Source organism: Semicossyphus pulcher, unplaced genomic scaffold, assembly GCF_022749685.1.
Source record: "Semicossyphus pulcher isolate SPU_LCO1_2020_fin unplaced genomic scaffold, fSemPul1.0.p SCAF_3, whole genome shotgun sequence".
Lineage (NCBI taxonomy): Eukaryota > Metazoa > Chordata > Actinopteri > Labriformes > Labridae > Semicossyphus > Semicossyphus pulcher.
In genome coordinates, this window is record NW_027211704.1 from 3567408 (window position 1) to 3581542 (window position 14135).

At 41.8% G+C, this 14135-nt stretch overlaps 1 protein-coding gene across 1 annotated transcript in view; it reads left to right on the forward strand.

Annotated features, from left to right (window-relative positions):
* The window catches only part of tafa3a (TAFA chemokine like family member 3a), a 181338-nt gene that overhangs the window by 158245 nt on the left and 8958 nt on the right, over positions 1–14135 (forward strand). Inside the window, exons 3-4 of the mRNA XM_069678395.1 lie at positions 7031–7180; positions 7951–8075. Coding sequence (XP_069534496.1) covers positions 7031–7180; positions 7951–8075 — 275 coding nt within the window. The remainder of the gene's footprint in view (positions 1–7030; positions 7181–7950; positions 8076–14135) is intronic.

A 14135-nucleotide genomic window follows, 5' to 3' on the forward strand; every position in this document is an offset into this window, starting at 1 on the left:
CTGAGTCCTCTGAAAACCTTCACATTAGCCGCACTAATTAATTGCAAGTGATAAAAGTTGAGGCTGGGTTTAGAAGGATATAACAAGGTGAGTTTCCCTCCTCCCCCTCCTCGGAGGTCCTGGTTGCATATTGGCGTTTATCAATCAGCGATCGATGAGTGTGATTGTGGAGCGGAGTGCTCTGCTTCAGAGTGGTATTGATCGCTGAAGGGTTGGGCCTACTGCCAGTTCTCATTAGTGGTCTCTGTCCTTTCACCTCTCTTTGTCTCTCATCTCTGCCTCTTGCTGACGCGGGTGCCTGCTCATTCTAACTGATGACAGTCCTAAGTGCTTTAATAGAAATGTATTGATCACAGGTGTTGTGAGCCATTTACACAGCCGCCAGGATACACACACACACACTGAATGCACACGGAGAAAACAGGCAGCCTTTCTCCTTCATGTATGTGGAACACCTCATGACTCTCACCCTCGTTGCTCCCATTGATGCCACATAAAGAGGTTTGTCCTGTGAGCAGGGTGACAGGGTGACCCTGCCGGTGAGACAGACCATTTTACAGCCAGAGAATCAGAGGGTCGCTGCTCCTCCCCGCCTTTGTCAAAGTGTCCTTGAGCAAAACATTGACCTCCTCCCCGCCCAGAGCCGCAGCTCTCACATACATGCATCATGTATGTTTGACTGAAACACACTTCTGCCTGTGTGAAATATGCCCTCAGGGTTCCTTTAAATAATACATGGATATTAAATGATTCATAAAAACGTTCCTGCTTCATTTTAAATGACACCTTTTTTTTACATGTAAATCCACATCCAGAAGAATGTGGTTGTCATAATTATACATTTATAACAGACCAGTTTAACAAAGTTAGTTTAAAATCAAGAAAAATAATAATAAGCAACAAAACATGTTTGTAAACGTTCATATCTGCCTCCAAACGTGGCCTTAATAATAAAATGTAACCCAGAGTAAATTCAACACGAGCAGAATTCTTGTTCTGTTTTAAAGAGAGTAAAAATTCCTCCTATCTTTTAAATGCATATTCTCATATTTTGCATGGCGTAACATTTTTGGGAGTTTGTTCTTCACAGTGAAAAAGTGAAAACTGCAAACATTAGTATCCTGTTGTTTAAACATGAACATGAACTTGCACTCTTTGCAGGTTTGCAGGTCATTTCTGCATCTTTTGGTTTTCTAGTCGTCATTTTCTGCAGATAAAAGACCTCACTGAGAATATTTTATAGTAGGAGAAATGTTGTTTACAGAAAAACAAAAGTTCATTTTACACAAACACAAACCTATGAATAGTAAAACCATTTTTGTCTCTTAAGTTTTTCGGAGCTGTATATATATATGTGAGGACACGTGATCAAATGTCACATGTTGCAAAATATTTTGCACATGTGGAAAATTTTAATTTACTCTTTTTCTCTGTTGTTATTTTACTGTCTCTCTTTTTTGTCTGTATTGTTAAATGTATGCAAAATAAAACATGTAAAATAATTATTTTCTGTAACAGAAAGCTAACAAAGTTCTCTACCCAGCATCTCCAGAGTTCACTGATTAAAATATTTTGCCTACTTTATTAATATATTAATTCATACAAAATAAAGAGTGGGTTTTACAGTGGGTTATGCTAAGCAAAATAAACAGTCTCTTGGCTTCAGTAGAAAAGTATGAGAGCAGGGTCGATCTGTTCTTTTAACTAAATAAAAATGTTTTTCTCCCACATGTGAAACCATTCCTTACAAGCTCATGTCTAACTTGGTCGTGTTTTATTGCTGCAATGATCTAAAGTAACGTTTCTTATCCTTGTTGAGTCTTTCTAATGCACGTGGCCTCACAGACTCGCCGCTCATTACATATAGTAACAACAGCAGTCAGACAGTTCATGCTTGTTTCTTCTCACATGGATCGTTACCAGCTTTGGTGGACCGCGGCGCCCTGCTCTCTGACCTCACATCCTGTCCGCACTGCATGCTGGTTTCAGGTCCGGCCTCAGAGTCAGCGACCTCTGCCAGCAGCTCCACTTTTAATCAGCAGCTCGCTCCACATGGGCAGACCTGACCAGGCGCTCCCTGCACCTTAATGAGTCCAGAGTCCCAGCCGGACCCGGCAGCAGCAGCTCGCGCTGCACAGCTTTCTCTTCTCAGCACAGCGGAGTGGGCGTACGTGCAGCAACAGTACATCCAAGGAGATGCATCATTGTGCGAGACAGGCAGACAAGGTTAAAAAGATTAACTGGACAAAAAGCAAAGAACCTGTATCCACAATCATCCAATGGTATACAAGTTTATGGAAATGTCACATATCCACGTTTACGGAGAGGATACAGAGAGATCTGATCCGTCACAGAAGCTTAAGATGATGTGATTTCTGTAAAGTGTCCCTGAGAATATAAGATCCATATTTCACAGAGATCGCAGATCTGAGAAATGCCACTACCGGATTTTCAGGCAACTGCACATAGAGAGGGACACAAATAAAATGGGATTATAACATTTCCACTGATGTGCAATAGTGACTCTGCAGGCCCTCATCGGGACAGATCGTGGGTATGGCACAAGCATGTTTACTGATATGTTAGAGCTGTTTTCTGACATGTTCAGTAAACGGTCCATCGTCTTATCAGTTCACATTTTCTCTGTATGAATCCAGGAAACCAACCCGTCGCCGTCGGCAGCCTTTGGATCCCCAGATCTCTGAAGAATATTTTAGCATGAGGGAAAAACATGCATCAGAGAAAAGATCAATAAATATATCTTCAGTTAATTTAAAATTTAAGATATTTATGTGAATATTTTACGGGTGGGTGTCTCGATTCAGAATTTTATTAGGGTCAAATCGTGTGTGTTTACAGAGAAACCTCCAAATCAATTCCCTTAAAGGGGGGGTATTATGTTAATTTCAAGCTTAATATTTCACTCTGTGATACCTGTTGACTAGCTTAGCATAATTTACAGTTATAAAAACTTGCACATTCTCACACTGGTGCTCTGTGCAGGCCCTCATACAGCCTCATTATCAGCTCCGTCCCTTTAAGAAACCCCGCCCCTACAAGCCCGCTTTCTTCTGATTGGCCTGCTCTCCGGGCTGCACTTTGTGACGTCACAAAGAGCAGCGTGTAGAAAAAACTGTGTGAAACCTGGCGCTCACAGCAGCCTGCAGACTGAGCTGAGGAGCCTGGGGATTACTCCAACATACTTTCACCTACAGATTTGAAGCTTCACCCACGTTTAGTCCGGACATCCTGCATTGTAACATTATTAGGGTTGTTAATCTATTACATTTTTTTATCGCGATTAATCGCATGGTTGTTTATAGTTAACTTGCGATTAATGGCACATTTTGTACCTGTTGTAAATGTACCTTAAAGAGATATTTTTCAAGTTTTTAATCCTCTTATCAACATGAGAATGGACGAATATGCTTTCTTTATGCAAATGTTTGTTTATTATTACTGCAACAATCCAAAACGATGACAAATACTGTCCAGAATATTCTACAGAATAACCTTTAAAGGTACTGCATGCTCACAAAATATGCTGAAAGCATAACATGGCAAAATGAAGCCCAACAAGCAACAACAGACGACATATTGACCTGAATGTAACATTTCTAAGTAATAAGTCATTGAGTCTGCAGCAGGAGATAAAAATAACATCATTTTAGTCAAAGTTTAATCACTTAAAGACATTTTTTACAACCTGGGGCTCTCTGCATCAGCGGTGTGCTCGGCCAGCAAGTGGTATTGAAGACTCGACATACTATTGTCTTGTCCAGAGAACATCGAGCAGGGCTCTGAGGCTGAACCTGACATTTAAAGGACCCTTTTCTTTCTCCATTTCTGCTCACGGAGGTTTGTTTCTGCTTCCTATCCACAACATTACCGCTGCATCGCTTCCTGATTTCACAAAGTACGGGGTGGGCGGAGGGTCATAATAATAAAACGCGTGTGTTAATCGCGCGTCAAAATAAATAGTGGCATTAAAGGGAATGTGCGTTAACTCATTTTTATCGCGCTAACTTTGACAGCCCTAAACATATATATGTCTTAAAATGTAAAACAGCATAATACATGTGTGAACATGCAGATATTATAACTCTCTCACCTCCGTACACAGGACCCTGTTTTTTTTATATCCAATGATTCTTTAAAAGCTTTGATTGTTCCATCCGTCCCCTGACCTTCTTCAGGTAAATTGTATAGTAGGAATAATAGACACTTATTATTATCTCATTGCATTGCGGGGTTGATTTTTGATTGGTAACGCTGACTGCTTGAAATTATCGAGCTCTCTCTGGACAAACACGTGTAATTTGTTTTCCCCTATAATGTGGTGATTTGCAGTGATTGTCTTTGCTCGTTGGACCTCTTGTGATTGCCTTTTGTCCACGCGTATCTATCACTTAAACAAAGTTAGAATATTCTTTCCAAGCTCCTCCAACTTCTCAAATTAGCTTTGACCGGGGGGCGTGCTGGTGGCTTAAAGATAATCACATCAAGGGCACTGAGCCTGACCTGTTTTTGCATCAGTAAGTTTCAGCCCGCTGAAAAGCACTCGATCGCCAATTGTTGTCTTGCCTTTTGTGTGAATGTGAATAGCACCGTATTGATTGGAGGCAAAATGTTTTTAATGTTGTAGATGAGATTTTCAGATTGCTAGCTAATGGGAAGATGGAAGCTCCTTTGCAATCTCTTCTCAAGTCAACTTCCAAATTGAAAATCTTTACGGGGATAATTAAGGCTTATCTGACGGGAATGTCAAAACTTTTCAAATGCTTTTTTATTCTGTTTTTTCCACCCGTCCAATCCTGATTGTTGCGTGTAAATACACAAACATGCCCAGAATGGTGATGAGCCTATGTAGAAAAGTAATGAATATAAACTAGAGCGCAGTATTGATGTTTGATCAAACGTAATGGCAGTGAAAACAGCGTCCTTGTAATTGATATTGTAACGTTCTCTCTAAATAAGCAGTTCTGTGATACTATTGTTTTTCTGGAAGTATGTGTGTTTTTAATGTGATGTAACTACATTTGTGTGATCCCCGTGGAGAAGTTGTGTGTTCGTCCTCTGGTGGGGTCGCAGGGTCAGAGGAGGAGGTGTGTTGCTCAAGGATACGTGGACAGGTGGGGCTGCACGGCGGGTCAAAGCCGGGCTCCTTCACCTGGGACATGACCTGGATTTCAAGTTGACATTGTGTTGGATGATGTAAAGACCTTGCCGAGAAATTACTCAAAAGCACTCTGACAGATTTGCAGCTTCTGGTGTCCAGTCTTTGTGCTAAGCTAAGCTAAGCTAAGCTAAGCTAACAGGCTTTTGGCGGTAGCTTCATTTGTGTATAGACATGAGATGGACCTGTTTCCCCTTTTCTGCCTTAAAGAGAAAGAAAGCACATTTTCTGTTCCGTTAGGGTCAAGGTTTTTTACAAATGAGTTGTGCTAAATTTATGTATGAAGTTTTTTTCCCGAGTACCGCTGTGGAATTTAAATAAGCTCCATAAAAGAGACCAAAACCAAAAATAAAATAGATCCTCTTCTACTGTCTGTGCACCTGGAGCCTCGATTGTTGTTGTAAAAACAAATTAAAACTCGTCAATAAGACATGATTTTTTTTCTCAGTAATTGTGCACAGGAAAAGGCTTGCTGTCTTGCTGTCTTGCTGTGTTAATAAAAGTAGCAGAAGAGAAATGAAAGAAATTCAGGCAAGTGAGAGACTTGATTTGATTCCTTGAGACGTGTTGAGCTGAAATAAACGAGTGCGAATGTGAAAAGTAGCATCTCTTGTTAATATTGATTATTTTACATTACATTTAATTCATGTTATAATTTTTAACATTCTTTTATTTATTTATTTATTTATTAAATTAATAATACAATTTATTCCTGGGGGGAAAATTTGGGTGTTACAGTTGCTCTGATACAGAGAGAAGCATGAAGAAATTTATGGCATAAAATATATAGAGGAGAAGCCAATGAGCCCAAAAGGGCCAAATATGCAGAGCTTGTATCAGGATGCTGGAGAGCTCGCTGTGAGCCTGTTGAAGTTGGTAGCCGGGGCTTCACTGGTCACTCACTCCAGCATACACTTAAACTCGTGGGAGTGAAAGGACTGCGGTGCAGAAGAGCCACAAACACATCCTGGAGGCCGCAGTAAAGGCCTCGCAGTGGCTGGGTCGCTCGGGTGAGGGTGTCTGATGATCCAAGACCCGAAACACCCAATGATCCCGGGACTCATCACTGAGGATGTGTCCAAGTAGCACCAGCAGGTGTATATGTAGAACTAGGAAATATATAAGTAAGAAATATGTCAAAAATGTGCATTATATATACAATTTTTTTTTTAAAGTAATAAAGAGATTAAATGCTCAGAGATGGATCCATGGCAGTTTAAATCTAACTGCCAGAATAAAAATTATTATAAACAAATATTATTTACAAAATGAACAGTAGTAGTAGTAGTATGCATGTTTATATGCATGGGCGGTCAGAGGGGGGTGTCAGTGGATGTCATTGTATATGTAAGACTGTGTTCTGTCAAGGCCAAACACCAATAAACATAATGTGAAAAAACTACAATGCATTAGTTTTTTTATTGTTCAATATTTGTGTATTCATCCGCAGGAGAAACTAGTTCCCAAAGAATGAACTTCTTACTCCTGTTTGATTAATTTAATTACTCCTCTACTGTGCCCTGCTGTTTCACAACATTCGTTTGCCCTTTGAAAAATGTTATACTTATATTATGTAGTTGATTATAATATAATATTAATGATTATTTGTGACCCTTTTTAGATTCTTCAGTAGGAACATATGGTCTCACAGCTCAGTGACACTGCCAGGGAGGTCAGAGAGAAAACAAGCAAACTAATGATGTTGGTTTTGGTGTCAAATACAACAAAAAGTTTTCAAACTGTTCATATCAAGAAACATTATTTACTACCATAAACTTAGAGCTGTGCGTGTGTTGCTATGATTCTTTGGTGACGTCATGCCTTCTAACATCCGTGCATCTTTTGTGTTTGCAGTTCATGTGAAAGCCGGGACCTGCGAGGTTATCGCTGCACACCGGTGCTGCAACAAGAACAAGATCGAAGAGCGATCCCAGACTGTCAAATGCTCCTGCTTCCCTGGACAGGTGGCGGGAACAACGAGAGCGGCTCCATCTTGTGTAGACGGTACGCCACAGGCTCCCTCTCATTACACCTTTTGGTAATGATTTTAGACTGACTTCTAATTAGGGAGGAAATGCAGCACGAAACGGTGCAAAATGTCACACCTGTCACCGTGCTGTGTGATTATGTACGAGGGGTTTATTGTTTGAAAGAAGAAGAAGAAGAAGAAAACACAGAGATGTTGTGTCCCGGAGGCTTTATAATCTTCTAAATCAAATCTCCCACCAGTCTATTTGTTCACCCTTTTGTCTGTCGGGGCTACATCAGACCAGAAGGCCGGGTCATTTCATATCAAGTGAAAAGTGGCCTCAGTTACAGGTGAATCGATCCTTATCTTCTCTTCTCGCTGCAATTTCTCTGACAGGGCCTTCCTCCATTTGGACACTTCTCTTTTCACTTTAGAAATGTCAGGGGAGGCTGTCTCTCCCCGGCAGGCCTCCTCCGAGCAGCTTAAGACCTTGACGCGCCAACCTCTGCTGCACGCTTTATTACCCCTCCTACGTACAAACATCCACCCTCCTCACACTGAACGCACCTGCTCGCAGCGCTCACCGGCTTGACATTGACCCCCGGCCTTTAATTCAGACCTGAAAACACACCGGAGCAGGTCTGACGGGTCTCCTCCGGCAGATCAAAAGACGACCCTCTTCAATCACAGTGATGTGCGTGGAAACCAAAGGGCCTTGCTGTTGCTTCAGCTGGGGCAGAACCGGCTACCCTTGGTTGTTAATTGCCTCCAGTAGTTGATAGTTTTCTTTCCTCTTTTTCAACAGCATCCATAGTTGCACAGAAGTGGTGGTGCCAGATGCATCCCTGCATGGATGGAGAAGAGTGTAAAGTGCTGCCAGATCTCAAAGGATGGAGCTGCAGTACAGGAAACAAAGTTAAGACAACCAAGGTGGGTCTATTTCACAAAATCCCGGTGTAGATATTCTTCAAGTGTCGCACTTCAAAGCTGCAAATTAGAGCCAATAAAAAAGACTGCAAAAATGCACGTCTTTGGATAATAGTTGTGACCCTAGAATAATGGAGGAGTGCTTCTTAAGTGTTTGAAAAGGAAGAGCTAAAGAAGAGAGAGCACTGGAGAATTTTTTTTTTTATATCTACTTGAGATGAGAGCAGAGCGGAGCGGGCAGAGTGGGAGGCAGCAGGAGAAGATGTGACTCACAGGGGAGAGGCAGTGAAGTGTTTCTCAAAGCTTACAACAGAAGAAAGGGGTCAGTTAAGTTCAGCTATCTATTTAGCTGCAACTCGCACTTTGTTTCGGAAGTCTCACTACAGTTCTTTTATTGTATTTTTTTACCTGTCGCTAATTTGGTCGTAGATCGGGAAGTCGATCGACAGCTCGTTCTGAACTGTCGAGGAGAGAACAGGAAAGAGGAGGCGTTCTAGTGAAGCTGCTGCCAAACCAAAAACCAAGACTACAGACTGTTTAAAAGAAGTGGATGTAGACAAACTGATGTCACCCATTGGGTTTGTGAATAGAACATACTTTGTTTATTTTTGCATGCATAAGTCAGAAATGTGTCTCTGACTTGTGAGTGCAAATATATGCAGCATAAATCACAGGGTAACACGTTTACACAAGGTGGCGCCTTTAAAACCAGATCTACTTCCTCTGTTAGCCGTGTCTCTGTTAGCCAAAGACAAAGGAGGCTGCTGCGTCTGTCGTCACCATCGTTTCGTTCATCTTGTTGGATAACGTTAGTGCGGGTCATGGGAACCTACTACCTCTTCTCTTTAGTCTGTTACACACTCCTCCTCTGGATCCTTCCTCTGTCTGGGTGCTTGTGTTGAAAGAGCCGAATCAGTCATGTTTTAAGACACATAAAATTCTCTGCTTGAAATAAGAAATTGCTTCTGATATGTTTTTTTCCTGCAAAATACGTTTAACTACCTTGTAAAAATCCTCCCAAAGCATCTCCTCCTTCTGCCTCATAATAAATTCCTGAATCTGCATAGGCCCCGCCCACTATTCAAATTTCCTATCGCCCCCTCCGTCACAAAACACGTCTGCCATCGTCAAGAGGCAACTTGTTGAAACTTAGCTAGCTTGAAATGTAGTAATTAGTATTTGAACGTTAACGTTAGTAGTCAGTAGTAAGTTTGCAAAAATGACGATGACGGTAACAGCTGGCTCGCCGAAGTGGTTGCCATAGGTTACACATAATTAAATGCATAGCGTCGCCCCGTCCATTAACGGGATTGGCTCCTTAGGTTTGTGACGTCTCAAACCTGCCGATCTGAAAACGTGTTGTTCAGCCTGTCCTTGGTACACTGCAGTTTAAAGAATTTAAGAAGGTATACTGTCATCCAGCTTAATTTCACCACGCACCGTGAACTGCAGGTCCATGAAGGTGCCCTGGGTGTACTGGAGTCTGCTCACACTGTTGTGACTCAATGTTTCTGCCACCAGACAGTGCCGTGCGAGCCAGAGGATGATGAGTGCTTTGATTGTCATGTTGCTTGACTATTGTGACTGTTAGAACATTAATTTACCCCTCCAAGACAATAAAAGCACAGTCGCAAGGCACAGGTCGCCGACAGCGTTGCACCCTGAAAGTAGTCCGCACGTCTTTTGAGGCCTTGAGTTTGCCGTTTTTGTCACTGCCGTCATGTTTTGTTGGAACCAGAAAAGACCATATTTGGGAGAGGGTTTTTTTTATTGACAAGCAGCCGTAGTAGCGACATGTCAATCACAGGTGGCCACGCCCCAAAGCCTACCTTGCTGCATTGTCTATTTTACTCTAAATTGAACAAATTCTTTCAAAATAAACACAATGCTTCATTGAAGAAGAGTTAAAACTAGCTATTAAGACCATAAACTATCATTTTCATATATACAGTCTATGACCAAGACTGCCTCTCACTCCACCATGTGTTATGTTAAAGCCAATTATTCTTCAGAAGAATCTGTGCATTGTTTTTTAGGTGTTTGGTTCGGTTTGAATTACTTTGAGTGTTTGCCTCAGTTTGTTCAGCCTGGTATTAAAACCTGTGAACAGAAATCTGGTGCAGAAGAAACAACCAGTGTCAGACAGCTTAAAAAAGGTTGTCTTTGTCCGCTTCCAGGCCGGCGCTGGTGCTCTTTTTTTGTTAACCAATTCCACCTGTCTGTCACTTCTTGTAATAACCTGTACAAGGTGAAGTTGCAGTCTCAGGATGTAATGCTCTTAATCTTTTTTTCTGTGTGAGCTCATCCGTGAGAATTAATAGACAAATAAAGGTGCAGTGATGTGATTCGTTGTTCCCCGTCCCCAGAATCTGAATTCCTCGTGTGCGTCTGTCTATTGTGGATGATGATGGATGTCAGTCGCCTAAACTGTCAAATCACTGAGTTACGCGTCAGTTCCAGCTGCAGGTTCGCTTGTAAAACAACACAAAACTGAAGTATTACAAAATGTTTCTCTGACCCAGACTAATTGAACTGAACTACAGCTGTGAAAGCACCCACAAGTTCAATAGACTGTTTGTTCTGGACAAAACCAGACATCAGCCGTTGATGCTTCCTCAGAGAGTGAAAGCAGACATCGATAAACACGGATTAGATATTAAATGAGGGGCTACGTCTTTAACCAGGACATTTACTACATAAATACAAAACTTCTCCAAACACAATAAATGTTTATGTTTTGTGTATGACAGGAAACTAATGTAACATAGGGAGCCATGTGAGGTGGACGGATTACTCTCATTAGAAACAGCCAGATGGAGAAGGATAACTTTCTTAAGCAACACTTTACCGTTCTCCCTTCTTCATCAGCGTCACAACCAATGACGCTGACCAAAATAGCCAAAATAGCCCCAGTGACGGGCGCTGCCATCTTGTGATGGTGACGTCATTTGGAGCCAGAGCTGCGCAGTAGAGACCGGGGGGTGGAGCCGTAGTTTAACAGCAGAACAGCTTCTTGTGTTGGTCTGAGGTTAACATTCACAGAAATGGAAACTTCAATGACTGTAGTGATTGTTTTAGTTACGTCTCCTCTCGGCGATCCTCCTCTAGTCTTCTAAGGAGCCGTGTTTGTCATCAGAGCTGTCAATCATCCTTTTACATCATTAAATAACTAATAAATGAAATGAACACTTGGACATAAATCAGCATATGACTAACTTTAATGACAGAAACCATGTTGGAGAAAAATGTATCTGGCGTGTATTTTGATTTTATAGTTTGACTCATGTCCCATCTGTTAACATGGAGGAGGCGGGCTTTATGAGCTATACTGCAGCCAGTCAGCAGGGGGCGATAGAGAGGTTTAGGGAGCTGTCATCTCGTCCATCTTTTTATACAGTCTGTGGTCACAACCACAACACTTTGTCTTATTAATCACATGTCACTGAACTAACCAATCAGAGGGTAGGATGCATGTTACCGTTACAGTTGTAAAGATGATGAAAATATTCAAACATGTAAATAATATCTTTGTTAACTTAACTGTTTATAATAATATAACTTTACTTCACTTGTAAACGTACAATAATCTTTCAGTTTATCTTCTATCATTAAAAAGAAAAATGTGGACATGTAAAAGTTCTGTAACTTCTAAAGATTGTTTTGTCAAACACTGATGTCTCAATGAAACTGTCCTTTCATGTATGTGACTGAAGAGTGATTAGCGCTCAGAAAAACACCGTTGTTGTGTAGTTTGATGCGCAAGCTGAGATCTGAGCTTTTTAAGAGCCGTGTCAAAATCTCTCATCAGTAAACTTGATGTGACACGTCGATACCAGCAACAAAACGTCTGCATCATTTCACAAACACGTCTGAATTACAGGCTTAAAGAACATGTGTCACATCGACTCAGCTGAACAGTGATAATAATATATATATATATTATTCATTAGGAAACAAACCCTCAGATGACAACAGGAATAACATGTATATAAATAGATGAAATAAATAGAGAGGATATTATCATGGGAATCACAACTCTCGCCTGGTTTAGGTGACAAATGAGAGATGAATGCACGCAGCACATGACGGCTCTGCAAATGGAAAATCAATTATCACGTCTGTAATAAACAGCGTGATTGTACACCCGTGAGTTCAAATTGGAAAACGCAGCCTCTGGGGAATCACAACACATCGGTGGTGACTGAGCAGGAATCTGCCTCGCATGTGTCCCCCACATCCTCAGGGTTTAAGCATTAACGCTGCTGCAAACTCAAATCTACAATAACCTTAAAACTATGTCATTAAGGGTCTAATGAACATGATAGTACGCATCTAAAAGTATTAATTAGTTCAGGAACTTTTGGCGGCCCCTGTGGACAAAGTCTTATCTCTTTGCTGATCATGTCCCACATGTCTGTGTCGTACTCTCAAACTTTATATCTTCTTTACCTCCATTTAACTGTCTATTGTAATACTAAGTAGAAAGACTTTGCAACTGATGTAAACAAAGGCTCTTTCGTCTGTAAATCACTTTGTTGGACTCTGACATGGTGGCAGCAGTAACATAGCTACATAGAAATGGTGCGCTCCACAGAATGGTGGGGCGAAGTCGTTCCACCTCTGAGCCAGCATCGGAGGTAGTAACAGAGGCGGAGCGGGCAGGGCGAAACAGCGCCGTGTGTGTGTATTTGTTTGTTTACACCTTGTGCATGTTTTGCTTTACGCCAGCGTTGCTTGGTCCAATGGGAGATGACAAAGGCTGCATGAGGGCGGAGCTTCGTTACGGCGCTGAGGCTGAACCGCAGTGTAAAAAGGGCTCATTGAAGGCTGTGTGAGTTTGATGTGGGCGTTGATGATCTATTTTAGGCTGCAGATTTTTTTTGCTCTGCAATGATGTAGCACTAGCTAACACCACAGCAGTTTTAGCTTTGAGAACATCTGATGGCAACATAGCTAACATAGCATGTATATGCTAACTGCAAACTGTTATATGGATGGCAACGCATTTTGAAAATCATGAAATGTATATTTTAGATGCTTCCTTCTCTGATTCTGTTGCAGACTACTCAAACATACTTAGGGCTGCACAGCTCAGACTGTCACCTGTGCCGTTGTTGTATGTGGAGCCAGGCAGATGTCAATCAAAACGTGATCGGCCACGCCTCCACAGTGTTGAAAAATGTGTCTAAACAAGCTGTTTTTTGGTCCGAGTTTTCTAATAGTTATGAAAATAATTTTTAAGGTGGATAGTAAAACTTTCATTCATTCAACCTTTATTGACATCTCGAGGAATCATTGAGGGCATGCTCTCAATTTAAACGATGTCGAGATTACAACAAAACAAAATCAACGTGCACAAATAGGAACATATACAAAAAGAATGGCAACAACACAATTAAAAACAATTACATACAAAGTAGTCGTTTTAAACTGACCCACAGGTACAAATGTGGGTAGTTATAAAGTATCATAATAATATTATTTCAAGCCCAATTTTCCGAGGCTTTCAGGCTAAGAGACGGCAGCCTTGAGTGGAGTCCTTCCTTTGAAAAGTCAGACGAGGACTTGCATATGACTTCAAAAGTGCCAGCGAGAAGCAAAACAAAGGCGAGCCAGGGCAGGAGAAAGACAAACACACAACAAACAAAAATCCCTCCTGGAAGTCAAATCGTCGGGCGGGATGTGCTGACGGGTCGGGAGGGCTCGGGCTGTAGCACTTCCAGAGATTAATAGAGGTTATGTGGACGTGTGTTTTGGGTTTCAGGGTGTGGTAGACCTGAAGTGGATGGTAGGTGAGGAGGGAGGGAGGGCACCGTGGGCCCTTAGCCATCCATCACGGCCCAGTGTTTGACTCACCAAACGCCTGTAGTTGAGCTGCCTCCTCCATTATTCATGGCTACAGGAGGCCTGGACAGAGCAGAGCTTTTTATTTTAGCCGGGTTAATAATTCATGCCCTCTCACACAGCCACAGGAAAGCAGAAACAGAGGCGCAGACGAGCAGGGGTCCAGGTGGCTAGTAGAACCCGTCAGAACCTCGACTCCTTTTTGATTTGGGAGTCAGC